Consider the following 27,442-nt stretch of genomic DNA (forward strand, 5'->3'; position numbering starts at 1 on the left):
GTAGATGGCGTGCTCTACCACCTGAGACACGACCGCCTCCAGCAAAACTGGAGAAGCTCTGACTGAAAGAAGTAAAAGTTGTGTCCAAAGAGGAAGCCTGAAAAGGCACAGCTTCCCAAAATGTTTCCACTGTTGTGAGGACAGTTTTAAAAAATATTAATAATGAAAAATCAAAGCTCCAGCTCGGAAAAGCTTCTGAAAATAGTTTCTGCTAAGATGCTCACTGTGACTAAGTTAAACAAAAAGTCTGGAGGTCAATGTTGATATGCAAAAGACAAAAATATGACAAGCAAAATAAGAAAGCAGGAAGTGAAGTGTCAGCCTGAGATGAGCTGCAGTGAAGACAAATGTGGCTTCTGGTGTATTCGAAACCTATAGATAATGACCAAAAGACAGCCGGGCCGTCATAACTTGTTTGTTTGCACTTTAAATATGTGTTCATGAAGCACAAACAAAGTCAGCTAGATGATAAATAACCAACATTTGTACGTGTAACGTTTGTATACACAATTTACGTACAGATTTTTGTGTACTCGCGATTCAATTAGGTTTAATGTCCTATGAACAGACGAGACCAAAGTGGAGACAGCAGCATCTCTACTTTAAGAGAAAAACCAAACGGCACAAACCTCTCACACCAACTGTCAGCATGGCGGCGGTGGGATGATGATCTGAGCGCCTCACACTCACTGAGACCCACAGATGAAGACGATGAAGTACGATTTAGACCAGGCTGTCATAGACAAGCCTTGACACTGAAAACTGCTTTTGCTATTACTGATGATAATAAGAATGAAATGATTTCCGTTGTTGCTGAATGTCTTACAGTTTCATTTCCCAGAGATGCTGGAGAATCTCAATTTTGTGAGTTTTTTTGTTCTGATAGAAATGTACCTGGTTTCTGTTTTTATTAGCTCGAGCTTTGCTGCTTTCTTGGTGAATTACTTTTGTTTCCTGTCTCGTCACTGCAGTCATCACTACAACTTTCTGGCTTCCTCCTCTGATAGTTTCAGGTTCAGTCAAACTTTGTCCTTCTTTTTCCCTCAGCGGTGCAGGCTTCTGTCTTACAGCATCATTACCTCTTTCTCCACTTTGGCTGTTGGTTTAGTTTAGTTGTAAGAACAAAATAGGTTGGTGGGCACGTTTCAAGAATCCTGATATTTCTTGGGACGTATTAGTGATAAGGCCCAGTTATCCCAATCACAGAAACAACTCTATCAGAATGACTGGGCCACTGCAGAGGCTTGATTCTTTTCCTCAACCTGACTGAAAAGCTGTGGACAGACCTTAAGCTAGCCGAGCACAAACAAAGATCCAAAAACCTCGATGACTTGTAAAGAAGAGGGAGACAGAAGTTCTCCACAGCAATGTGAGAGTCTGATAAAACCATAAAGAAAACGACTCCTCCAGCTATGGCTGCTCAGGGTGGTTCAGTTTAGTTTTCACAGGACTGCTGCTGAAAAAGGAAGTTTACTCAACTGACTACAAAAAATATTTTTCCTTTTTATTGCTCCTTGATATGACGATTGTTTGTTTTGTTTTTTTAAAGGTATGTTATATTGTACACCAGAATAATGGTTTCAACACTTTAAAATCTTCTGGTTTGAAGTGTTTCTTCAGTATTTAAGTGATCTAGTGACAGTCGTCAGCATTTCTACTGCTACACAGTAAACAATAGTTGCTGATAATAACTTATTTTCCAAATTGTAAACAAATCCGATGTAAAACGGTGCTCGTGTTGCTGCCATGATGCAACTCACAAACTTTACATTGTCACATCAGGGCGTCTCTTTCTTTGGCCTCCAAACTGTGAAAAGTAATTTGGCGAGCAGGATTTGGCTTTGAGCGCGTTCAGCGGCATGCGTGTGCTAAACGGCAGAAGCATGCACACAGCACGCACTTTGAAATTACGTGACAGGACTTTAGATAATGTTTTTTCTCACTCTGAACTTTTGAAATAAATATAGTTCCATACTCCGCTGTGAATGCTAATCCACGTGGTGACATCAGCCCAGACTGACTCGGCTGTCCACAGATGGTACCTATTTAACGTAGCCAAATACTGTAAGAGCTGTGGGCGGTGCTAACATTCAGCTGTGCGGTCACGGATTCTCTTTAGTACCAGGAGGTTCCAACATCAAAATCGGGGCTTGCTCTGGTGCACATCAAAAGTAAATCTAGCTCTGTGCTTATAGCAACCGCTCAGTTGGCTGGTGTTCATTAACTTGGCTGCTGATGGTGGTGGTTTATAAAGGCAAGTTTTCAAAAGCTAACCTACCATCCAAATACTTGTGTCTGTGTCTTTATTTAGTTTGTGCTGGACTCCTTGGATTTTAGCTTTCTGTTTTCTGCTCCTAGGATGCCGTTAACCTATCGGTCTACCATGACTCTTAACGAACAACCACCCGACTCGACTCCCAGTCCCAGCACCTCACACTCCCTCCGATCCTTCTCCCATTCACTGAAGGTTCCCCCGATCAACAGCGGGGGGCGTCGCAGTCCGCAACAGGGAGGAAACCTGAATCTCAGCAGACGAGTCCAAGATGAGAGAAGCGGCGAAGGAGGCGTTATGGATCGTTCTCGGTCCCCGCTGCCACCTCTGCTTACTTCCCACTCATCCTCCGACCTCCTGCGACTGTGCAATGGCAAGCCGCTCCGTACTGCACGATCCAGTAGCTCCTCAGCTCCGCCCCTCCCTCCAAAACCCAAACCTGCTTCCCTCCCTCCTCCTGCACTTTCTTTGTCACTGCCTCCCCCTCGTCCTGCCCCATCCCCCTCACCTTGTGACAACACCACCCCTCAGTCGCTACCTTGTGATCTTGGAGATCCTTCAAAAATGTTAGCTGATCCTAACCTCGAGCTAGAACCTGGTTCGTCAGTGGCACGTCGCTCCTCGCTGCACAGATCTAAATCAGACCTGTCAGACCGTTACGCCCGGGCCGGAGCTGATGTGGAACGCTTTTTTAACTACTGCGGACTCGACCCTGAGGAGCTGGAGGCGGTTGGTCCGGAGAACTTTGCACGGGCCAACTCGGATATCGTCAGTTTGAATTTCCGATCAGCTTCTATGATTTCCTCTGACTGCGACCGTTCTCGGCGATCTTCCAATGATGGTCTGTCAGATGGGGATGAGGGTGAGGACGAAGAGGAGGAGGCTGGGGAGCGTGTGCCATATGGCATTTCGGCTGTGGAGCGAAATGCAAGGGTCATTAAATGGCTATATAGCATTAAGCAGGCGAGAGAGTCACACAAAGTGTCCCATGTTTAGAAGTGGAGGTTCTTTAGGCTAAAGACAAACTGTCCTAATCTCTGAAGGAATCACTGCAGCGGCATTTCTCACAGATAAAGAGGCTGTTGTCTTATTGCTGAACGAAAACTTTTTCAACTGTGTGTAGCTGAATGAAAGAGGGAGGAGTGCACAGGTATAACCCAAGCCAGGTAAGGAAAGAGACAAAATAGTGTCTGAAGATTATAGAAAAGACAAAGACTGCAGTCCTCCAAAGTTTAGAACAAGAAAAACACCAAGAACAGGAAGAGGAAAAGCAAATTCAGTGCTTACTCTAGAGTGGCCGTTAACTGCTTCTCTGTGGACACTGTATGAACTGTTGTGTAAGCAACAGGAACAAAAGTGAAATGCACTACATTTGTCCAAGGATCCATAATGTGGCCATCGCAGTAGAAAGGATTGAAGACGTTTCTCACAGAGGACATTTGGACTTGTCAGACATCAGTACGACTGACACTCTGTTGAATGTAGCCTTTGACACCTGCACTCATCGTCTTTGAAATGTTCCTCAGTCCACTTTTGTGCTCTTTCATGGTCACATCCTCAGTAGGAAACAGTCGGCCAGTTGTAAGTGGTTGAACATCATCTTACCTCACAAATGCTGTCTGTTAGAAAAATAAAGCTACAGGTTAACTGTCTTTAGCTAGCACAGAAATATTTTATACAGGCCTCAGTCTTGCTTACATTTATCGCTCATTACAGATACTTTGGATATGTTCTCCCTTTGGGACACTAAGAAACAAAAAAAACCTAACCTCTGACCCTGTGACTAAGTTTGCATAGTAAATGTATACATGTGATAAACTGAAAGCTTAAACAACAAAGACCCGTTAAATCAGCACATTTCTTGGACGGAGGCAGCTGTCTTTCACACAATCTGCCTAAATTTGCACTCAATGCAGCGCATGTAGCTTATTGCTAAACCATTGGTGAATGACGTCACACTCGTTGTGGTTTGTCTAGCACCTCACAGAAGTTCTTCCTCACAGTACTTTTCTGATTGTTTGAGGTGATCAGCTCCCCAGTTTCCAGCTTTTTGCCTTATCAGAAACATCAGTAGCATCATTCACTTACAGTAATAGGGTTGCCAACTTTTTAGCTAACAAATACGGGACACTCTGGCATGCCAGAAGCACAATACACAACCAGCTGGGTGTAGTGCACATATGCACTGTATGTGACATTGCAGGTAATGGTCAATAAATGGGACATTTAAAGTGGACTAAGGGGCAAACCAGTGTTTGCTCATTATACAGCTAAAACGGGGCAATTGGCAACCCCAGACAGCAACACTGTGAGGTTTGGGTAACAGTGCAGTTAACAAATGGCCCCAATAAAATGCCTGTTGCTATAACCCACGGTTAAACAGCACATGAATTTTAAATAAAAAGTGAAAATCCTTATCAAGTAGCACCTGTTTCCATAACTTGTCACTGTTCATAAGTTGGTGGAACGGAGTCATCGTCTGTGCTTTCCTACAGTAACAAGTCCAAATGTCCACTGTGAGAACAGCCCGCACGCAGTGCTGATGAGGCTGCTAAACACACCTTGTGAAAGACGCCGCTGCAAACACGACTGAACTGTCAGAGCAAACTCGGTAAAATCACTTGATATTTGCGTAAAGTGACTGTTAAAGGATGGATTGATGACTTCGTCACTTGCCTCAATGAAGCTGCTGCAAATTGTTGAAAAACTCTGAAATACAGACGGTGTTAGAGTTGCGAAATAAAGACATCGGAGCGGGTGGTGAGTGAGACAAGAAGGAAAGCAAGGAACATGAAACAAAAACTAATGTCACAAACTCTGAGCATATTTATGTGGTTACACCATCAAATCATTGCACTCTTTGGCCTTTATCGCCAAATGTCTCATTACGCTGCCGTGTCAGCCAACAGAACATTTCAGCGGAGAGTTTAGGTGTCCTGTGGTGGGATATCTGTAGACGACATATTCAATTCAGGTGTATTTATTTAGCACCAGATCACAACAGCAGTCACCTCAAAGCACTTTACACTGTAAAGTGAAGAGTCTACAGTATTCTAGAGAAAACCATGACCTCTAGTTTCAATTTGAAAGCTTTTGATATTAGAGCCGTGGTTTTAATGGGAATTTCCCAACTACTTCTCCATCTTAAGGTCACAGAGGGTTGGAGCCTTTCCCCATTCAGACAGCCATTGTACCACTCAAGTCAAAATTAACTGTGGTAATGAACAGATTTCTTCCGTGAGGCTGCTTTCATGACGTAGGGTGACATCAACAGAAGTGCTAAAGTACCAAACCTTGACTTCATGCCGCCGATGTCAGTGGGACTATTAAACAGACCACAACTACGGACTTTTCTTTGGTGGCAGCCAAATAAACCAAACGCCCGGTGTTGAAGAAGCTGAAACAATCAGACCTGTAGATGTATCCACAGACGGTCCAAACCTTTATTGAGAACGTGAGTGAAGCTGCAGGACACCAAGACTCTCCTGTCGAAACAGTGTTGGTACAAATCATCATGTGTCACCACGTGCAAACACCTACACTGAAAGCAATATTATGCATACCGTATTGCAGTGCAGAACAGTGTATGAAGGTGTCAGACTGAAGTGTTGCTCACGCTGATTGCACGCTGCAGCCACACACAGCTCCAGCAGTGCGTCTGCCACCCTGCGCTGACTCCATCTCTCTACTGTATCCAAACCCTCAGTCAGTCCATCACAGGAGCAAAGTCTTTCGTTCTGCCTTTGTTTGCTCCTAATAATGACGGTGGCCGGATTACTGAGTTCCACACCACCCTTCACATCTGTCTGCAAGCCGCTGACATGTCTGAAGGCCTGAAGCCATATGGGTGTGAATGCAGTGCCTCAGCCAGCAGTTCCATCTACCCCACCACCACCTCCTTTTAGCTCACTTACAGGTCTGCAAAGGTCCAAGCACCCTGCTGGCTTCACTTCACTGCCCCTCATCCTGCACTGCAGATAGTGTTGGTGCTGTGGAAGCATAAACGTCTGAAACAGCTGGAGTCTGCTCTGCCACGTTAAACTGAATTTGGGTTGGGGGTAAGATGACTCACATGTTAGTTAAGCTCCCTATAAAGCCGTCCACTTTCAAATGCAACCAAAAACAAGGTGCTTGCTCAAAGCACCTTCGTGCTTACAATCAGTGTCAGAATGGAAAAGCTTCACCTAATGGACACAGCTGCTGCCAGATGTCTTACAGCTTTGAATGTTTCATACTTGCAGAACTCCAGGTGCAGCGTAGATGCAGTCATAAGTGAATGTAACATATGAAACATTTCTAAATGTACATCACTGGTTAGCTGTTCACATAGTGCTCTCAGGTACAGGAACAAGTTCTTGTTTCCTGAAATGATGCACAGGGACGTGTCTTTGCTGAGCTGGAGCAGTTAGGGTCACAGTATAATGCTTGTTCTTCTGAGTAATTATGAACAAAGTGTACAGCTGTAATAATCTCAAAAACCCTCCAAACATCAAATTCTTGAAAATAACACGTGCCTCGTGAAACACAAAAACTCAGTTCAGCTGCAAGGAAACAAGGAAACAAGTACCAGGAAAGCAGTGGTTTTCTCTGAGGACTCATCATTCTCCCAGCAGCCTCTGCACCTTAGAGGAGACGCAATGAGTTGTGTCTTGAGTCCAAGTGTCAGTATAAAAGGCTCTCGTCAGATCCCGAACCAGCGCTTGATTCTTCAGTCAGCGAGCACACACTGCCAGCACAAGTGAAAATGGTAGTAAACATGAAAGCAACTGAAGATACCCACTTAACATTGGAGAGGATATAATTAGATGATGCTGAACAGTGATACTGTCAGCATACTGAATATAAATATGACCTCTAAAAATGTCAAACTAGTGCTCTGAAAACATTAAAAAAAAGTCATGAAATTCATTGTTAAACTCTGATTCTTATATCGCGCTTTTCTACTCTGTTTGGTTAGGAACATGCAGCGACAATATCAGCTGCAGGTTATGTGGTTTGGGTTAAAATGTTTAATAAGTCAAAGCATTGTTTTTAATGACAAGCAGGGGGAGCCCTCCAACTGCATGTATGCAAATGTGTGACACAATTAGCCCACTTCTCCTAAACCCTTTTTTTACTATGTTTTTGGTCTTAGTCACTAGTTTGATGTTTTAGTGAACACAATGCGATGCTTCCTGTGTAAAAGATAATTAACAGTAAAGCAGGACACTCGTTACCATAGTCGTGCAGTGTCCGAGGGGCTTCTGATGATTTAGGTTAACATACACCCATTCACAATAGCAACAACCCCACCCCTAGCTCAGAGTTATTAGACAAAACACCAACCAAGTGATCCTAAAGTGTGTGGACACAGTTGTCATGAGTTGCGGGATGTTTAATGTTCCTAAGACAGTGGATGTGAAGTGAAGCCAGCTGGAGGACTGGCCCTGTCCTGAGGCTGAGCATGTTCCTGACCCTTCATTTGTCTCACGTCTTCCCAGCATCCTTTGTGGAATCAAGCAAACCCTGCTGCTTCTCCCTGACAGCATGGTACGGCAGCAGCGACATTGTGTGCCATTTTCACTTTTGTCGACATGATGTGCTTTTCCTTTGACTCCGGGACAGAAGGATGTAGAGTGGTAATTGTTTTACTTTTCATTCAAAGTGTAAATATTGTAAGAAAATGTATATTTGATTTTCAAAGGACGGTGTGTTGTGTTTCAGTTTTTTCTGTGTTATAAAAGACCGGGAACAAAGCTCTGCTGTTTTGCTGTTGCCCTCAAACAGAACTGTCGGATTGAGCCGGGCATGACTGTTTCAGTGTTGATCATGTTTTTTGATGTGGAAACTGTTACATTTTGCTTGATTGGGAGAAAAAAATTACAAAAATGTCTTCGTGTTTAGTTTCTTTTGCATTATTTCAATAAATGTCTTCTTTTCCCATGTCTTGCCGCTCATGTTTGTAAGTGTTGACCTGTTAAACTAAGATGGTGGAACCTGAGCAGCGGCTGCTCTCTTCAGTCCAAACGTGAAGCTGGGCTGGCACAGACGACTGCTGTGATCTGGTGCTACAGAAATAAACTGAACTCGTTCAAGGTGAAGGTTGTTAACTTCAAGTATTACAATGATCGGTTCAATACTAGCAACTCTAAATGATAGAGCTGGGCTTTTAAATAAATATAAATGGGAGTGACTATAAGAGATGAAATGATTTATTGTAAGTACAAAAATATGTCTCGAGATCTGATTGGATACTCGTGAGATCAAAGGTGTGCTTAATGTTACTGCAGAGGAGCTGCACAAAGGTTGAGCTCTATAACACGCATGAACCAAGCTTAAAAGAACAGCTTGTTAATGCTTAAGAATCTGGGTTTGTGTAGCAGACAATGGAATAGTTCAACAAAACGGGAAAGAATTGATAATAGTCACATAAAATCTAATGTGAAAGTAAAAAGCTGCGGGATCTGCCCTGAGATACAAGCCGAGCCTTCTGGAGTGGATCTTAGACGCTCCTGACTAAGACATCGTTAGCATGCTGTGTCTGCAAGACTACTTAGGTTATGTGCAATATCAGGCCTTGAAACCACAACACAGCAGGTCAGATTATTTGTCAGATTATTCCATTAAATTGCTCTAAAGCCTGGAACAGCAGCACACAGCGACCTGTGCTGCTACGTTTGTCTACTGCTTGCTGACGAGCACTTAATGAGACATGAGTGAGAGGTTCCTTTGCTTCCAGTATGAATGTTATGTTTGATAAACTTCTATCACTGTTTATCACTTCACTTGTTATGGTTTTTAAAAAAGTGTTATAGATTTTATTTTGAACATTTACAAAGGATCACACTAATATAACCCACATGTTGTCACGGAAACACTGTTTTTTTAAGAACTTTAATATCAAATCTGAGCAACGTTTTTTTGGGAACATCGCAGGCCAGTGGAGCGACAAAGAGAGGCCACAGTTTAGCCAAGCAGAATATCATCCAGTCTTTGCTGCAGTTCTTCTGAGAGCATGTGTTTGTGTTTCAAATCCTCCAGCAAGCTTTTTACTGTCTTTTTGTGCCTTCTTTCCCGATCCTTAGCATTTCTTAAGTCCCGACGCAATTCTTCCAACTTCTCCCGGGCCTCATTTAACCGCTTTTTTACTTGCACTGGGTCTAGCGCATACTGATGATCCTGAAAAATATTACGACTGAATGAAAAGTGGCTTTCTAACTGATGACGGTCCAGAATGTGTAAACGGCAGCTGTCACTCACAGATGCTGTTTGCTCCACATCCTGCACCTGTGGGGGTTCTTCTGCAGCTTTCTGAGAGGTCCTGCTTGTTCTGGTTGCAGTATGTGCCTGGGAAGGTTCAGAGTGCAAAAGGTTTTCCTCACAGTTATCACTCGGTTCAACACAGCCTGTGATATGTGATACTCACCTTGCCAAGATGTCTTGTAAATAAAAAAACTGATGGGATCACTCCTTCTCTTATACGAGTTGTCTGTCCAGTCCTGTCAAAGTCTTCTGCTTTAAAATGACAGCTGCAGACAACCGAGCGGTCATTTGGCTCAAAGTCTCTTCTCTTCAGGGCCATTTTCCATAACTGCCTTTTAACTTTGTCCTTCGGGAACCTACAGAGATAAGAGCCTTATGAGGAGAACAGCATGTAGTCCTGTTGTCTGTAGCAACAAGGTACACAGTACACTACTGTGGTCCCTCAGAACTCAGAGGTTTCCCCCCTCTGAGCTTCAAAGTCAACGCTGTATACACACAACCACATGTTGATGCACCCTGTCCTCCTTTTAATGAACTATTCTCAGCTTTTCTCATTTCATGTTAGCACTGCTGATTCAACACAGCTGCCTGTTTTTGTGTTCACCATATCCCATTATGGAGCCTTAAGCCGTTTTTCCCTTGACCGTGTGGAAGTGCTGGTTCTGACTGAGAAACAAAGGACACTGTGCACTGATTGGCTGCAAGTCATTACCCAGTGGGCATACCCAGGAGAATTCTCTTTTCTGGCTCCTAGAATGACCATAATGTGGAAAATGAGCTTCATGTTCACTTTGATATCTGAAAGATAAGATCTGAAATTCAGCACATTCTCGTGATGAACTGTCTCTTGTTTTCCCCCATTGAATCTGAACCTGTGGCTATGAGTCACATCAACATCCAAGAGGCTACAAACCACTGCAAGGACAGGCGTGCTCTACTGAACCACGACTCATAAACCCCCAGCCTCTTTCATGCTTCAGCAGGGGAACACAAAGCATGGCAGGGGCAGTCACAGGCCCCCCCGTCTGCACCACGTAACTAGCCCCCGGCCCAAGCTTGCTTGTGCTGTTGTTGGTGCTTCAGTCAATGAGAAGAGTAAAGTTCTAACATACAAAGCACTAAAGTTAGATTTTTTTTATCTCAAGTATTCAAGGAAGAGTGGTGACAAAAATATAATAATCTCTCTAATAATTACAGTTAACATCTGAAGAAACTGAAATGATCAAAAACTATTCCAGCAGCTGAGACTCTCCAAAGATCTGGGTGTGCTGGATTGCCTGAAACAAACGAGCAGCATTTTCCTCTTGTTTAGGCGCATTGGGACAAAGTGGGCACTGCTGTTTGAATGGGGAAATATCTCCATACAGGTACATGAAGACATCTGTTACCTGAACTTACTGGATTCAAAAATCAGCTATTATTTTTTTTCCAATATCACTTTTAGAAGGCCATGCAATTCATTGTTCTTGTTGTCTGAACAATAACTGGAGTCCCACTTTACAACGTAAACGTTAGAGGCGGGTGGATCGGTCCAACTTCGCTTTCATCCTTCAAATTCAGTATGTAGCCCGCTGAACTGTGTTAATTATTTCTTTGAAAAAATAAACCTCAAACATGCACTACAAAAAATTTCCAAACCTTTTTGTGTGCTTTAGAGACAGAAACATTTACATTCCAGGTCCCCAAAAACCCAGTTTCAAAACACATGACAAGCTGAAAGGTGTGTTTTGTTGTGTTAACTAATTATTCTGCAAAGTAACAATGACAGTGATATAGTGGTGAACAAAATGTGCTCAGAATTTGCAAATTGAGACTTAATCTGGTAAGTGATGGCACACTACTCTCCCCCAATCAGCTGCCTGAATAACTTACAATTATTGGTACGGATATCGGCAATAGTGGCCCTGTGTTTACTTGGTATTGGATTGATACCAAAATTTGTAGTGTGGCGCTGCACTACCGTGGATGAGGGAAAGTGTGAATAGAGTATTTTTGTTGAAATGTCCAGGCAAGTACATACATGTTAAATGACACGATATACGTGTTCACATAACGTCAGTTAACGCACAACTTCAGGCTTTTATTTCTACATGATAATCCTTCATAATTAAACAACAAGGACAAGTTGTCTGATGTCCTGTGATCGTTATGAAGCTAGAAGTTTAAATCACACATTAAGTTTCTGTACAAAGGATCGGAAAGGAAATCAGTGGTGTCGCACATCACTGTGGCATAAATAATAAATACGTTTGCTGCAACGTCACTCGGTGCCATGACAGAAAGCGGTAGGAACTGTCGTAAAACGGATGTGGCAGTTTCGTACGGGACCCGTCGCGCAGTGCTGTGCTTGGTGAGTGCAGATGAAATAAACTGGAGCCGTTTTCTACCCGCACACAGGAGCAACATTACCACAGACAACGCATCCGTCGCGTGCCGTGGGTCAGTACTACAGCACCCAGCTGACTCACAGCTTCCATGTTCAGCCTCACTGACGCTTTAATGGTTTGGCAGCTTAAAGTTAAATAACTGTGTTAAAGCTGTTGACACTCTGCTGTGTGAAGAAACGCTAATAGTCGTAAACTAGATGCTATGCTCGTACAGCAGTAGTATTGTAGCGGCTCACCTGTGGAAAGTTATTCCCTGCTGCTTGGTGTTGGCGTTCCTTTGATTAGAGCACCCGAGAGCGGCACAGAAGTCTGGCATGTTCTGTTATTTTGGGCTGACCCGAGGAACCCCGTTGCAATATGGCGGCGGTATAAACACGTCTCAGGAGCCGGATGAGGAACCCACGTATGAATCATGAACGCAGTGGTCACGTGATCCGGAAAACAAACTGTTTTTTTATTGAGCAATTGCAAAATACAAACTCTCAAAGAGGAACACGGATAATAATGCAAATGAAAATTAGAAACAGTACAAGAAATACAGAATTAGGGGAATAATAAAAAAGTAAATGAATAAAAAAGTACAATTAAAAAAACAAAAGATACATGGCAGGCATTTAAATTGTGCATAAAAGGGAGCAGTGAAACAAAAAACATAAAATAAGTCAAAATTTAGAATAGCAGGAGATGGGCAATACCCTGGTAAAAATGTTTGGCATATTTGCTCTTTGTCTTTTTAAGCGAAGAAAAAAAAACTTAAAATCAGGGAAATAAGGCTTAGAGTTCCCCCATCTAGCACAATGGATATGATATTTACTCAATACCATGTTGGGTAAATATCTCTGACAGAGACATCCAAAGCTAGATGATCCATATAAAAAAACATGATATAGTTCAAATGGTGGCACATCATTCATTTTTAGAGAAATCCAATTTTTTATGTCACACCAAAAGCATTGTGTGATAGGGCATGGAAGAAATGTTTTAGGGTTTCATTTTCGTCAGTACAAAAAGAACACTGATCCACCTCAAAGCTAAATCTCTTTTTTAGAAATTCGGCCCTGGAATCAAAACCGACTGGACCTGCACACTCTCTGATTAGAGCCGGGCTACGTTAGTCTCGGCACAGTTTAGTTCTCGCTCACTTTTCAACAAAACGGATGATTTGAGGCTCTAGTTTGTCAGTGACAGGTGTGGAACAATAATTTCCGAGACATGGCTGTATTAAGAACATGCCAGATGCAGCTGTGGAAACACAGGGACACAGTGTCTACAGAGTGGACTGCACACCAGAGGCTGAGAAGAACAAAGGAAGAGGTGTGTGCATTTGTTGAAAGACAACTTCTGGACTGATGTTGCTGTTGGAGAAAAACATTTTCCATAGACTCGGAGTTCACATTGCTAAAATGGACACCTTTTCATCTCAGCATTGAACGTAGCACACTGTTTGTCTTTGCTGTGTACAGTCATCTATGGACCAGTGCAAAATTAGCTGTGAGTAGACCGCATAATGCCATCAGTAAACAACAAGACTTCCGGCTAGTTCCTTTATTATGGCGGGGGACTTTAACCACACAAACCTGAAGTCTGTGTTACCAAAGTGCCACAAAAACGTTCCCATTGGAACATGGAATGGAAAACCACTGGATCAGGTTTACACCAACATCAGAGGATCCTCCAAGACCTGCACAGCCGTCCACCTTGGACAGTCGGACCCTTTGGCTCTGTTTTTAACCTCTTATCATCAGGACAGGTCACGGTCTGAGGAGACTGATTGTGTCCCATCACGTGTCGTGCCCGCAGTCTTTGTGGCGCTTTGGCTGGTTGTGCACTAAGGGTACTTTCAAGCTCTTACAATGCTGTGGTTGCATTGAAGAGCTTGCATTACGTTTCTCCCACCAAAAACGCTGCATCCAGATGAAAAGAATCAACTTTCTGGGATGTACTTACCCAGTTGTTTGAGCATGCATAAAGATATGTAGCACGTAACTTTGCTTTGACTATGAACAATTTGTGGTTCTTCACCTCCCATGTGGAATCCCTGACAATAAGGGATAATATCAATTAAGACTATGCTTTACGTTACTGTAAGTGTAACAAAAGTGTCCCAACAACTGTTACATCAACCATAATGAGCAAGAGGGAGTGAAGAAGCAGAAGAGCATCTCTAGCGTGAGCGCATTTAGGTTTGGTAACTCACAGTTAGCAGTCAACTTAAACACTTATGCAAACGTAGGAAAAACGCTGTCACAGCAAGGGTGAAATACACGAGTCATCTTGCCTTTAAGCAATATTCCATCTAAATATGAGGTCAGTGCATCTGTACGTAAAATGAGCTCAAAGACAATCAGGTCCATATATATTTGAACACTGACACAAGTTTAGTTTTTTAACCTGTTTACTGAAACATATTCCAGTTATAGTTCTATAATGGACGTGGACATGATGTGTAGACTATCTACATTCAAATTGGATGAAGAGTTTGTGCCACCCTGTTTTTAAAGGGACCAATGTAATTGGACAGTTGACTCAAAGGCTGTTTCACAGGCAGGTGTGGGCAGTTCCTTCCTTGTGCCTGGAGCTGATTTGAGGTGCGGTGCTTGCATTTGGAGATTTTGCTGTGAACAGACAACATGTGGTCAAAGGAGCTGTCCATGCAGGGGAAACAAGCCATCCTGAAGCTGCAAAAACAAACCCATCCGAGAAATGTCTTCACAATATGGAAAATCTACAGTTTGGTACATCCTGAGAAAGAAAGCAAGCACTGGTGAAGTCAGAAACACAAAAAGACCTGGACGTCTACAGATGACTGCAGAATCATTACCATGGTGATGAGAAAAGACTTCACAACAGCCAATCACGTGAACAACACTCTCCATGAGTAAGGCGTGTCCATATCCAGTGTTCCATGAAGAACGCTGGACAGCTTGCACTGCAAGAGTTTATTAAAGCAAAGAAGTGGAATATCCTTGAATGACCAAGTCAGTCACCTGATCTTAACCCAACTGAGCATTTCACATGTAGAAGACAGACGGCCCACAAACAAACAGCAACTGAAAGCTGCTGCGGTAAAGGCCTGGGAGAGTCAGGAGGACATCTAGTGATGTCCATGAGTTCAAGACTTCAGACTGTCATCGCCGGCAAAGGATTTTCAACCAAGTATTAGAAATGAACATTTTATTTTCAGTTATTTGATTTGTCCAATTACTTTTGAGCCCCTGAAATGATGGGATTGTGTTAAATAAATGCTTTAGTTACTTATATTTTTATGCAAACTTTTAGTTCAACTTGCTGAATGAAAGCTGAAAGGCTGCACTTCACCTGCATCTGAGTTGTCTTGGTCCTGATATTTATGCACCCAACTTATATCGGCACACGTGCATCCACAGTCTGACTATACATGAAATACTGTTTTGTTTTTGTGTGTCCTCTGCATAGATGAGTGGGTGTGCGCTGAATGAAAAGGAGTTCTTTTCCTGCTGTCAGCTCCTCCTGCAGCAGTCTGAGCATCTGAGAGATGGCTGGAGCTGGGAGGCAGTCCAGGTGAGGAGGCCTCTCAATCTTGATCTTGATGAGCAGCCTGGAGCTGTGCTTTAAAGGCAGTCTGATTTTGGTACAGGGTTCAGAAGAGGGCTACCTCAGGAAGACTGTTCTCAGGTCAGTCGTAGCTGACTGCTGTGATGCACAGAAACAGAAGGAAGCTGCTTCAGTTTCCCCTATTTTCGCTCACCCCATCCAAGAACTGCAGCAGCAGGAAAGGACGCAGGTGAAACTTGAACAGCGCTTCATTTTCCAGCTGTCTCTCCAGTAAATATCACTAAATGTGTCTCTTCCTCCACAGCCTGTTGTTGCTACCCGTTTTCATTCTGATGGCATCAGAGGCGACGGCGGTGATGAGGACGATGCAGTCTGCGTGCTGTCTGAAGGCAGCAGCCACGTGCTTCAGTACGAGTATCACATCCTGTACTCTTGCAGCTACAGCGCTCCTGTGCTGTATTTCAGAGCTTTCACCCTGGGTTAGTCACACATACGGCAGCCACGGCACACACACACCTACCCCCGTGTCCTCCTGTTTGAGCAGGATACCGCAGCGTTTGCCTTTGCTGCCACTCGCCACCAACATGATGTTAGCTGTGTTTCACCGCAGCAGCTTTCTCCACAACTGCTGTGTAGCTCTTTCAAGGGACTCGGTATTTTGTGTAAATCAAGTACACAGGTGGAAGTGATGATGTTTGGTTAAACTCGAGTAACACAACCACGAAACATAAACAGCAGAACAAAGGGCAGAAGAATGAAAACTAAACTCATCAGTATGAAGGCGACTCAGACTTAATGTTGGTGATGATGCACTAACCTGTGGCAGGAGGTCGTCCCTCAGCAGGTCCCTGTGGTATAAACTCACCCGTTTTGCACTGCTCTTTGTCAGAGGGTCGGAGTCTGATGTTAGAGGACGTGTGGAGCTCTGTTCATCCAAACTTCAGACACTGCCTTCAGAACAGTCCTTTGACTGCAATCACTCAACAGGTAAAGGAAGTCTCGGCATCATTATCTCTACTTTTCTCCTGACAGTCCACTTACTCTTGTGTCTGTGTGCCAGGAGCATCCTCTGCTGGGTCAGCCTTTCTTTATGCTCCACCCCTGTAGAACGGAGGAGTTCATGAGGCCTGTGCTGCAGGAGGCTCAGGAACAGCCCAGGTAGGGTCGCCGAACCACAGCGCTGTTGATGTAAAACTCTGAGGTAGCTCAGTGTTGCTCTGTTGATCAGGCAGCTCGGGAACATTGACTCCTGTATTAAAATATTTCTCAGGCTTTTGTGGCATGTTTCTGATTTTGTATTTTTAGCCTGGTTGGATTTGGATTGCATTTCAAAAAACAAACTTATTTTTAGGTCCACATTAGTGAAAACTGGACGCTTTTTCAGGACCAACTCTGCTGTTGCAAAATCAGATCACATCAACACACATGGTGTCACACTGACGCATACACCGTGTTGTTGCTTTCACTAACTGAATGTCAGTTTGGTTCAAAGTATTAACTCGGGAACCGTAGGACTCTGCAGCTGTCCACTCGTAGCTCTGGTTGTTACTCTGTGACTGTGGGTGTAAACTTAAACAGGATTGAAGGTGCAGCTTTCAGGAGATCTAGTCTACACCCTCTGTCACCTCTGATGGTGACATATGAAGATGCTGTTTAAGAAAATCAGCTGATCCTAAAAAGTTTCTAAAATGATTTAAATACAAAGTCAGATCAACAACAAGACATATTGGAACTAACAAAACGAAGCAGAAATACAGGTGTGTGTGTGTGTGTGTGTGTGTGTGTGTGTGTGTGTGTGTGTGTGTGTGTGTGTGCACAAGTACTTTGATTTTGTACTTAAGTAGAATTTTCAGGTACTTTTTTCTTTATTTTTCTAACATCTTCCTTCATTTTTATACGAATATCTGTGATTTCAACTCGTTACATTTTCAGTCTCGTTGCTTTTCAGAGTCATTTGCAACACGAGTTTAACATCACTACGATCGTGCGTTGAAACATCAAACCAGTCTGAGAACAGTAACATGAAATACAGTCCTGCTGTCGACATCTCTGCTTCTGCGTTTTGGATTAGTTTTTGTTCAATAAGTAACAGCGTGGTATAATACCTCATGTTCTGTTGTTTATCCGAGTCTGTATTTAAATCATTTTAAAACCTGGTAAAGATCTGGTTCCTTTGTTGTCCCAGTATATAAAAGTTTGAGCTGACAGAGGGTGTCGACTCTGTACATCGTGACTCTTTGCAGTTTTCTTTTTGATGCAGTTGTTGCTTCCTCTGTTTTTTGAAAAGCTGGATTCATACATATGTGTGTGTGTGTCTGTGTGTGTGTGGGCAGGCCAGTGAACTATGTGTTGTTGTGGCTCAGTGTGGTGGGTCCTGTGGTGGGTCTGGACGTCCCTCTGAAGTACTGCACCCAGCTCCATCCGTCCTCTCCCAGCAGCAGTGAGCCTGACTAGAGCTACAGCGCTCTGCTTCAGATTTGATGAGCAGCACCGTGGAGACGGGAGGCGGCCCTGTGCGACATTTTGCAAGGAAGACTTGCAAATGAGTGACATCTCCCCCGTCCGGGGAGAGTTTGGACCAGTGTTAGATAACGCTCTCCACTTTCATCATCAAAACATGGAATATCTTACAGAAGAATCGCGGCCCATCTCTCCACTACAGATCCATAGACATGGAGAATCAGTGGCACATGGCGGCTTGAACTCGTAGTGAGATGCTCTTTTTCCTTTAATTTGACCACTGTCAAAATCAGCGTTTTGATTAGATACCAACTCCGTGCTTTGGAGAGATGCCCTGTGCTATTAATACATTTAATATTTGTGTTGATGTAATGTATACAATACATATTGTGCTAGAATTTAGACTCAACTGTGCAAAATGTAATAAAAATATAATCCTGGGATTTGCAGACCTCATTGAAATGATACAAAAACAAAACGAAACCAATCACGACCTTTTTGAAATGCATTTGTACATTTTATACCAGCAAAACATTTCAAAAGAAGTTGGAGGAGAGTTAAGAGAAGTTGTATAATGCTGAAAGAAACACCTGGTGGGAAATCTCCAACTGTGCGTGGCCGAGTATTCCACAGAATCTTTCTGAGTGGGAAAACAGTTCAACATTTGATTCTTTTAAATATAGTCAATACAGTAATATGGTCAGCTGATGGTGGTGAGTTTTCAACGGAGCCACATCAGTGTAGCCTGTGAGATATTTTTATTATAGATGTAATTAGCGTTTCACGGGAAATGTTTAATCCATCGGTGCAAGTGCAGAACACCTTTCTGAATAAATAGTTTGTATTTTAATGATAATTATGTAACTATTCAAGTTCTATTTAATTTAAGGTTTTTTGTTTGCTGCTTAGTGTTCCGGAAAGTAAGAATACTATCAAGCCATCATCACGGTTTTCTCAGATGCACAGTCAACGTGGACCGTATACAGTAAATCTTGCTGATGACGTAGGTGGTAGGCAGTAGTTCTGCTTACGGTCTTGACTTGAAGGATGACTGGAACACTGCCAATGATAATGCTGCATTTTTTTTTACTGTAAAGCAAACTCAAGTACTTTGAGTGACAGGCAGGTTAAAATGGTGTACACTGAAGTGTAAAGCATAAAAAGCATTTTTAAAATGTGTCGGACTTTGAAGCGAGTAGCATACACTGATTTGCTGACTCGATATTAAAGTAAACCCTGCAATCTCCTGCTTTCTTTGAGCCAGTTCATGACATAAGAAACAGATAATGATGAATAAATAAGGTGTCATAATTAGATGTCAGGCCACTGTGAAAGGACAGACGACCACAAATGGGATCTCACTGGACATTTCCATCTCATTGTGCACTAAACAGTGCCGCTTTCAGGTCTCTGGATGGCATAGTATATAAATTTGTATTGATAATTATCAAAATTTGAATATATTTAGAACAGTTCTTATATAGTGCTTTTCTACTCTGAGCACTCAAAGCGCTTCACCAGAACAGCCTGTGATTGATCCATTAACCTGCCGATCAGTAGATGCTCAGCCTCCTGAGCTACAGCCTTACCCTGTCTGTCACAGACCATTCAGCATTGCTTTGGAAAGCAGCCAGTTCAGGTGCTCCACGTCTGAAACCAAAGGTAAGTGTCGTCATAAAGTCACAATCGCACGCGTGCAGGCTGAGATGTCCATCAGCCTGTATTGACTGAGTCTGTGGATATTGCGCCTCTGGAAGTAGGTAGGCTAGGTCACTTAAGATATTAAACTAAGATATCCAGCTTCAGTTGAATAAAGCTTTTAAATAATGCTATCAGTTAACTGCATTGTGTGTATGGTGCATGTCTGACAGGGAAGTTGAACAGAAGGACACCTTAGGTAAGATGGCGCCACCGGGAGTTTGGCGAGGGTGACTTAAGTGTTTAGGAAAGTAACACTACACACTGTATAGGTGGATGTCATTTGAACATGAAGGAATTGGAATCCTTATTTTAAAAAACAAACAAAAACCCCTAAGATTTATACTTGAGCTTAAGGTATTTTTAGACAGTGTACTAATACTCAACAATCACTTCATTAGGTATACCCGTTTATTACTGTGCGGTTATACTAATTGGATAGTTAAATTGCAGGAAGTGTATTTAGGCATCCAGATGTATTCAAGATGACCTGCTCAGAGTACTCTCAGAACTGAAGAGTCCTCTTGCATGAGAAGTGAAACTTCTCCACGAAACTTAAACAAGTCCAGCTGCGTTCTTTCCAAGCTTCTTATTCTACAATGACTTGGATGGCTAAGAACCGACACGGATCAAAGAGAATGGACTTTTCTTGAATGTATTGACGGGTTTAAATGGCTGTGTCTGAACCCAGTTCTAAATATTTTCCAAAGCCGAATGATGTAGTTCTGGTACCTAAACTCAAACAAATCAAAATGGACCTCATACTGAAGACTAAATGTAAAAATCCTGGTCAGATGTCATCTGTGTTTTCATTATTATGGGCTGGGAGGTCAGTTAAAGGAAATGACCTCCCAGTCCATTGCTCCTTCAGTGGGCTGGTTTCAGTCATTATGCAAATATATTGTTTATAAGATTGAAACCTGCAGTCAGCTGAGACTGAAGACGTCACTGGATGAGTGACGAAGCGTTTCTCCCACAAAACGCTGCGTCCAGATGAACCGAATCAACCTTTGGGGAAGGTTTAAAGCTCATTTTAAATTCTTTTATATTCTGTTTAATCTACGGGTAATGCACATATCCCAGTTAATTCATCCAAAGGTTAGATGCTGCAATGTTCACAAATACAAACTGTGACTGTGGATGTAAACTTAGACAGGACTGAGCGTGCAGCTTTCAGGAGATCTAGTCTACACCCCTTGATGACACCCAACCACCTTTAATGGTTTGCATATGAGGATGCTATTTAAAAGAATCAGCTGGTCCGAAACAGTTTCTAAAATGATTTAAATGCAAAGTCAGATCAACAACAAGACATATTAAACCAGGTCATTGTTTAGTTAAAAAAAACTAAGTGGAAATACAAAAATACAGAAAACTATTATATCATGAGGTGTAGCTTAACTTAAAATTATTTTTGAAGCTAATGGAAAGAAATATCAGGATGGCTATTTTTCTGAAGAGTCTTTGCACTATCACGGCTGAGCGGTGGATATCACCACCTCAGACCGGAATAAGAGCATGTATGACATGCTGTGCAGGCTTGATGTGGAGGCAGGCTTCTACTGTGTCTACTATGAGTCCAAAGCCCATATCCACTGGTCTGTGAAAGCAGGTAGGTGAATGATATCAAACACAAGGCAAGCTGATTTAACACATGAACTACAAAAACGAACTAGAAGAAAGCCTGGACAATTAAGTGACAACCGTAACCTTTAAGTCCTTTAAGTTGTAAGTTGAGAAACTGCAATGCACTGTGTATTCTAACATCTTTCTATCAGAACCAACATGAACCTTTTTCCCAGTCTGAGCTACAGTAGCTCATCTATTGGATTGGACCACGTGGGCTTAAGTGGTGCTTGGCCCTACATGACCCCGTCTCTGGTTCACCACCCTTCCATCCTTGGACTACTTTTGTTAGACAGACCACTGCAGACCAGGAAAACCCCACGAGAGTTGCAGTTTTGGAGATACTCTGATCCAGTCATCTGGGCTTTGTTTTCTTAAACCCCTCTACTTGCACATTTTCTTGCTTCCAACACATCATTTGAGGACTAAATGTTCACTACTCACTAATATATTCCACCCACTCACAGCTGCCATGATGAAGAGATAATCACTGTTATTCAATTTACCTGTCAGTAGGCAGAATGTTATGCTGGATTTGGACGACACCACAATCACTTATGTGTTTAGTGTAATGAATGAGATTGTAGATACAAGCAGCTGAAAAAAAGCTTTCTTCCAAGGGTAGCTGGGCTCTGCCTTAGAAATAGGGTGAGGCGTTCAGCAACCTGAGAGAGGAGGTGGTTTGGGCATCTGACTAAGATGCCTCCTGAGTGAGGTGTTTCAGGCATTACCTACCAGAAGAAGGCCCCAGCTCTCGACTGGCCTCGATATGCCTCGTGCTCCCTCAGATAAGTTTAGGTTGCTGCCCCTGCGACCCAGCCACAGACAAAGAAAAGAAAATGGATGGATGGATAGAAAAAAATGGATTGTATAGTTTTAGATTGTATAGGTGAGATTTTTTTTTTCAAACTTTTGAGGCGGTTGGAAATTACCTGGAAAATCAAGAGGCTGCAGAGGTACCAGAGACCGGCTCCATGTAGTTTGCTAGGATACCCAGCAGAGGGGGCTGTTTACTGGCCTCAGAAGTTGTGTGCTAATACTTCTCTGACTCTCATGTCAGTGCAGACAGATAATGCTACATAGTTTAGGTGCCATGGCCAACAAAAACAGAAAAATAAAATTACCGCATTTTTATGCTTTTAAGTTTACCAACACACTGTATGTGCACGTAATTCACATACACACCTGACACAGTAACAAAATTTTATCTTTAAAGAATATTTAAAGTACATAAAGTCATCCTAGCTCATTTCATGTGGAAGGAGGAGGATATGGAAGAGAGGTCTGCAACATCTGAGGAGTAGCCATTGGACTGATTTTATTTTTAATCACATGAATGTGATTTTAAAGTGCAAACTACGCACAAGACAGAAAAACCTTGGCTGACAATGAACACCTGAAGTGCACGCATCGTCATTTTCAGCTATGCTGTTAGCTTGTGTTAAAAACATAAACACTCAAAGGGAGCGTGTCCTCATTAGATAGGGATTTAGGTAAGTGTGTGAGACTGTAGGCATGTTATACATGATCCAGTATATGAGAGTAATGCATAGTAATGAGAAATGAATGAATTTGTCGTGGGGTGTGGTTGGTGGCTCAACTGCAGAGGACGGGTGGAGCAGTGGGTTTAGGGCATGGTGTCAGGGGGAGGCTGATTGTCACAGATGGTGAACGTCATCTAATCATGCCTTCCACATTTTAGTAGCCACTGGGAAGAGGAGAGAGTGCGAAGAAGCTGATGGAGCAACGACTGGAACGGAGCACCAAGCAGGCACTCCACCTCTGGGTGCGAGGTCTTGGGAAAAGCAGGCATGTGTGAAAGAAGCACAAAGAACACAGGCTTAGTACTGAGTTGTGCCGGCCCTTTTAAATGGTGCCAAAACCTGGCCGGCATGTCGGAGCCTCGTCCCGCGCAGCCGCCTGAGTCACTGGCGCAAATGGTGATTTGAGTTGCGGTAATGTAACAGTCATCCTAAATGACTGAAGGCAGTGCAGGGCCAAGCCGAGCGACAGACAGAGGTATTGGAAAACTCCCTGTGATGTTTCACCGGATGGTGGAGGGAGATGACGCCTAGGAGAAGGCGATCTCTGCGCCCATGGTGGAGGTGTGCTGGTGGCCGGAGGAGGAGTGGGCCCTACCGCTTGTTGCCGCTCCTGTGGGGAGAGGCCCGACTACACCATGAGCCTCCCTGTCATGGAGAGGACCTTCAGGGATGTGGAACGAGTGGCTTCGGGCTGGAACGGTGGAGTGGGTCCACTTTCATCGGCTGGTTATCCTGGAAATTGCTGTAAAATTGGCCGAGGACCACCTGTCAGTGTGGCTGGAAGGCTCACAGCTGAGGCTGGCGATCGCATCAGTGTCTGATGGAGGTGGGACTAGTGTTCTGCGTTGCTGGCCCTCTGACACCCTCCCCCAGAGAGACGTATTGGGTTCTACACTCAACAAAAATATAAACGCAACACCTTTGTTACTGCTCCCATTCCCCATGGGATGGACGTAGAGACCTAAAATCCATTCCAGATACACAATATAACCATCCCTCCCAAACAGTGGTCACAAATCAGTCCAAATGTGTGGTAGTGGGCACATCTGCTATATTGAGATAATCCATCCCACCTCACAGGTGTGCCACATCAGGATGCTGATCTGACATCATGAGTAGTGCACAGGTGTACCTCAGACTGCCCACAACAAAAGGCCACCCTGGAATGTGCAGTTTTTTGCGCTATTGGGGGTCTGGGGACCCAGAACCGGTCAGTATCTGGGATTTGTTGTTTGCAGTGCTGGAGGTGCCCCAGGCCTCCACAGGATTTTCTCCCTTTGAATTAGTGTTTGGCAGAAAGCTGTGGGGGATGCTGGACCTGATGAAAGGATGCATGAAGGATGCCATCACCTGGATCACACGGTGATATCTGTCTCTGCAGCCTTTTAAGTTCATGGTGGTCCATAGACCACGATGAACAGAGGGAAGCCACATGCGAACTTCACAGACCAAGGTCCTGCTGACCAGCAGATTTGAACTGGGGATCTTCTTGCTGCAAGGCCACATAATAATAATAATAATATAGAAAGATGCTTTTCAGAATCATATACATGACATTAATGAACTGGTTTGGGTCCTTAAGGGTCCGCTGGAATATACTAATAAACAGCAATGCCAAGTCCTGTTTCTCCTCGGCATACCTCATCAGGTACACGTACACCAGCTTCTTGAGTTCAATATTTTCACTCGCAACATTCTTTACCACAGCAGAAAACAACTTGGAGACCCTCCTTGGCAGTGAGACCGAGAATTCTCTTCAGTGTAAATGGTTCCTTGTTGCTCTCCAATATCTCTTAATTTCTTCATTCTTTTTAAAGTTGGCGCTGAACAGCTGAAGGCAGCTCCGGTGCTCGAGGAGGTCGGTGTCATGGTCTGGGTGTGTGGCTGTAAAATTCCACTGAAGGTCTGGCCCTCCCTGGTATCCACCCATGGGCAGGGCCTACTGCCTCCCTCACCTGAAGCTGATTGAGGCAATCAGGTTGGAGATTTAAGCTGCTTGCTGACGCTGCTTCCTCGCCAGTTCGTCAACTACCCTATGTTGGTAACCAGGCCTCATGCTTCATGTCTATGAATCTCAAGTGCTCTACTTAGCTTGCATCTTGTGTTCTAGTTACTCCTGGAAATTCCATCACACTGAACCTCTCGTCTTGGAAATCTGGTTAACCCGCCTGCTTTCAGAATCATCTCCTTGCCTCACCTGCCTGCCCTCCTGCCCTTACACCACCTCTGGACCTTCACCGCTCAGGACAGCTGCCACACACCACCAAACCCACCTGAACCGCACCACCTCTCCTTCGACACTTCCATCTCCCACCTGCACAGTAAGACGAAGATTTTCATAGCTTCCACCCTCTCCAGAACTCCTCATTGGCTACCGCTCTAACACTGCTCTCCTCTCTTCCAGTACGTACCTAATCACCAGCAGCTCCCGATGCTTTCTTGGACCTGTCCCCTTGCTTATCCCTCTCCCCTGGCCAAGACCCTCATGCCCCATGTGTCAAGCTTTAAATCAAGGACTATCGTAAACGTCATTTCTGTGCTAGTTAATAAACCTTTGCTAAACCCTTTCTTCAGCCTCCGCTTTGGGTTTTCTGCACGTGGGTTTGATTTTTGGTGCTCGGCCTCCGGCCGTTTTGTGACAGTCGGGGTGCTCTCGTGACCCGCTTCCACTGCAGCCTCCTCTCCTCCTTGGTCGTTGTATGAGTACAAAGTCAAATATTGCATCCAAAATATGAGGTTGAAGTAGAAAGTACCAAAATGCAGAAACAGAAATACACTAAAACTCTGCTTCAGTAAAGTTCTTAAATATAAATGTACTGAGTGAATGTACACAGTTACATACCACTTCTAGACTTATCCATGCTTTCATGCCATTAGTGGTTTCCTTTTTGACAGAACATATAGTTAGGACTATATGAATCCTTGGTGTAGACTGCTGGAGGCCTCTCATGATTCTTTTCCACACCTTTTTCACTTAATAGGTGTTTACACACCACCCTGCATTTAATCACGAGTTATTATTAATCTTTGGCTCTGTTCCACAGTAAGTCTTTGTCCTGTCTCCCTCACTTCACCCCGAAATGGTTGCAGCAAATGACTGCCCCTCCCTGAGCCTGGTTCTGCTTTTTCCTGTTAAAAGGGAACTTTTTTGTGCTTGCTCATAGACTGTTTGTGTTTTCTGTGTTATTGCAGGGTTTTTACCTTACAATATAACGTGATTTGAGGCAGCTGTTGTTGTGATTTGGTGCTGTATGAGTAAAACTGAATTAAATGAATTGAATTGTGGTGGTGGGATCCCATCTTTACAGTAGAGAGCCTTAAGAGCCCTGTGTTAACTCTGGATATTGTCAGCCATCAGGGCTCCTCGCAGTCTTTAACAGACTCTGACACAGCCTGCAAGAAACATATGGAGGAGACTGACCCAGCTGAGAGGATCTTCCAGCCATCAGCAGGTTTCTCTCTACAGGAAACTGACAGATGATGGAAAAAGCCCTTCAGCTGACATGGAATAGCGCAGTGTCCAGATCCCATCTCAGCACTCTTCACTCTCCCTTATGGCCCCAGATCATCACCTTCGCTGACTTTCTTCTTCTACTTCCTCAGCTGTTTGGCTCTGTTCCCTGTCATGAACAGCAGTGCAGAGGTGAATATAAGGTGAATAAGGAGATTAGCGGCTAGAGAAAAGAAACAAACAACTAATTATACTCAAGTGTTCAGTATAACACTAATTGGACTGAAATGATTTTTTTGGTCAGCAGTCTATGCCCTATGATCATGGCACAGTGCATTAAGCCAGCTCCCACAATAAAGGCCTTTTTCAGGGCATGAGCAGAAGGATACAGCCTCATTTTTGTTGGTATTCCATAAAAGTCTCACTGTCATTCATTCCCACTGTAACCTCTCCCAGCACAGCACCCATAAGCTGCAATAGTCTGGGAAGGTGGTTTCACATGATCACATGAGCTGTTTAGTCTCCAGACCATTTGAAAAGCTCGTCCTTGGACTGGGGGAGAAAGCATGTATGTATACGAGATGCAGAACTGCTGACAGACCTCTGGAACCAAGGCCAGATATAGGTCTCCTTTTGTTCCCTGAACACATATGTTTCAAAGCTATGAACAGTTTTAAAACCGCAAATATTTTATCTGATTAATTTATGATGCATTCAGGACCAGTGATAGCGATCAACAGAAAAAAGCTGTAAATGAGCTTGAGTAATGCTTAGACATTAGGTTAAAAGTGACTGTAGTGACTGTAGTGGCGTGGCAAACAAGTATTACAAAACTTAAACATAAAATCAGTAAAATAGACAAAAGGAAATGACATTTTCCTGATGATGGATGATCTAATCACAGAATACACAGAGTGCTTTTCATTCCCACTTCTGCTGGTTAGATCTCATTAGCTAAGGCACTCTGTGGCTGAAGCACCACACTGAGCTTAAATGTGTGCGTGTGTGCTCGGTGTATGTCTGTAACCTCGATGAGCTGCATATGGCCTGATATTTTTATATGGTAAGCCCTCAGTACACAGGCTTAATGAGCAACCTGCAGATGCCCCCCTCCCCCACCCCCACATATGTAGATTACAGATATGGCTACCAAAGAAAAGCACTCTGTGGACCACTCACTCTGTGCTAGGCTCCTGACAGCAACAGAGCTTGATGGAAACTGGCAGCC

General features: G+C 43.5%; 3 protein-coding genes across 5 annotated transcripts in view; 2 read left to right on the forward strand and 1 right to left on the reverse strand.

Annotated features, from left to right (window-relative positions):
- Positions 1–6,803, forward strand: part of fam110b (family with sequence similarity 110 member B) — a 57,965-nt gene extending 51,162 nt beyond the window's left edge. Inside the window, exon 5 of the mRNA XM_085253241.1 lies at positions 2,359–6,803. Coding sequence (XP_085109367.1) covers positions 2,359–3,268 — 910 coding nt within the window. The 3' untranslated portion in view covers positions 3,269–6,803. The remainder of the gene's footprint in view (positions 1–2,358) is intronic.
- A 1,834-nt stretch (positions 6,804–8,637) lies between these two features.
- LOC146554258 (THAP domain-containing protein 6-like) lies at positions 8,638–12,555 on the reverse strand. Of its 2 annotated transcripts, XM_085253246.1 has the most exons (4): positions 12,138–12,531; positions 9,678–9,870; positions 9,512–9,598; positions 8,638–9,430 (listed from the first exon to the last, which is right to left on the reverse strand). In XM_085253246.1, the coding sequence occupies exons 1-4, from the start codon at positions 12,215–12,217 to the stop codon at positions 9,218–9,220; spliced, it is 573 nt and encodes a 190-aa protein (XP_085109372.1). In that variant the 5' UTR covers positions 12,218–12,531; the 3' UTR covers positions 8,638–9,217. The 2 variants fall into 2 exon arrangements, with proteins under 2 accessions (XP_085109372.1, XP_085109371.1); XM_085253245.1 differs by having other exon boundaries at positions 8,638–9,598; positions 12,138–12,555.
- Positions 11,787–18,338, forward strand: atg10 (ATG10 autophagy related 10 homolog (S. cerevisiae)). 2 transcript variants are annotated; one of them, XM_085253244.1, is made up of 7 exons: positions 11,787–11,864; positions 15,337–15,441; positions 15,518–15,664; positions 15,740–15,914; positions 16,325–16,422; positions 16,496–16,593; positions 17,769–18,338. In XM_085253244.1, the coding sequence occupies exons 1-7, from the start codon at positions 11,787–11,789 to the stop codon at positions 17,887–17,889; spliced, it is 822 nt and encodes a 273-aa protein (XP_085109370.1). In that variant the 3' UTR covers positions 17,890–18,338. The 2 variants fall into 2 exon arrangements, with proteins under 2 accessions (XP_085109370.1, XP_085109368.1); XM_085253242.1 differs by having other exon boundaries at positions 11,818–11,953.
- The last annotated feature ends 9,104 nt before the right edge of the window (positions 18,339–27,442 follow it).

This window comes from Mchenga conophoros, linkage group LG18 (genome assembly GCF_057382185.1).
Source record: "Mchenga conophoros isolate Kocher_MC1m ecotype Shallow Benthic linkage group LG18, M_conophoros_male_GT1.1, whole genome shotgun sequence".
Classification (NCBI taxonomy): Eukaryota; Metazoa; Chordata; class Actinopteri; order Cichliformes; family Cichlidae; genus Mchenga; species Mchenga conophoros.

Bases quoted from the DNA above. Each gene is read 5' to 3' on its own strand.
- atg10 (XM_085253244.1), top strand. From the start codon at position 11,787: ATGACAGAAAGCGGTAGGAACTGTCGTAAAACGGATGTGGCAGTTTCG. The intron at 15,442-15,517 runs GTGAGGAGGCCT...ATTTTGGTACAG, and splicing joins GGAGCTGGGAGGCAGTCCAG to GGTTCAGAAGAGGGCTACCT. The intron at 16,594-17,768 runs GTAGGGTCGCCG...GTGTGTGGGCAG, and splicing joins GAGGCTCAGGAACAGCCCAG to GCCAGTGAACTATGTGTTGT.
- LOC146554258 (XM_085253245.1), bottom strand. From the start codon at position 12,217: ATGCCAGACTTCTGTGCCGCTCTCGGGTGCTCTAATCAAAGGAACGCC. The intron at 9,871-12,137 runs GTGAGCCGCTAC...TTATCTCTGTAG, and splicing joins CAGGGAATAACTTTCCACAG to GTTCCCGAAGGACAAAGTTA. The intron at 9,599-9,677 runs GTGAGTATCACA...GAACCTTCCCAG, and splicing joins TTACAAGACATCTTGGCAAG to GCACATACTGCAACCAGAAC.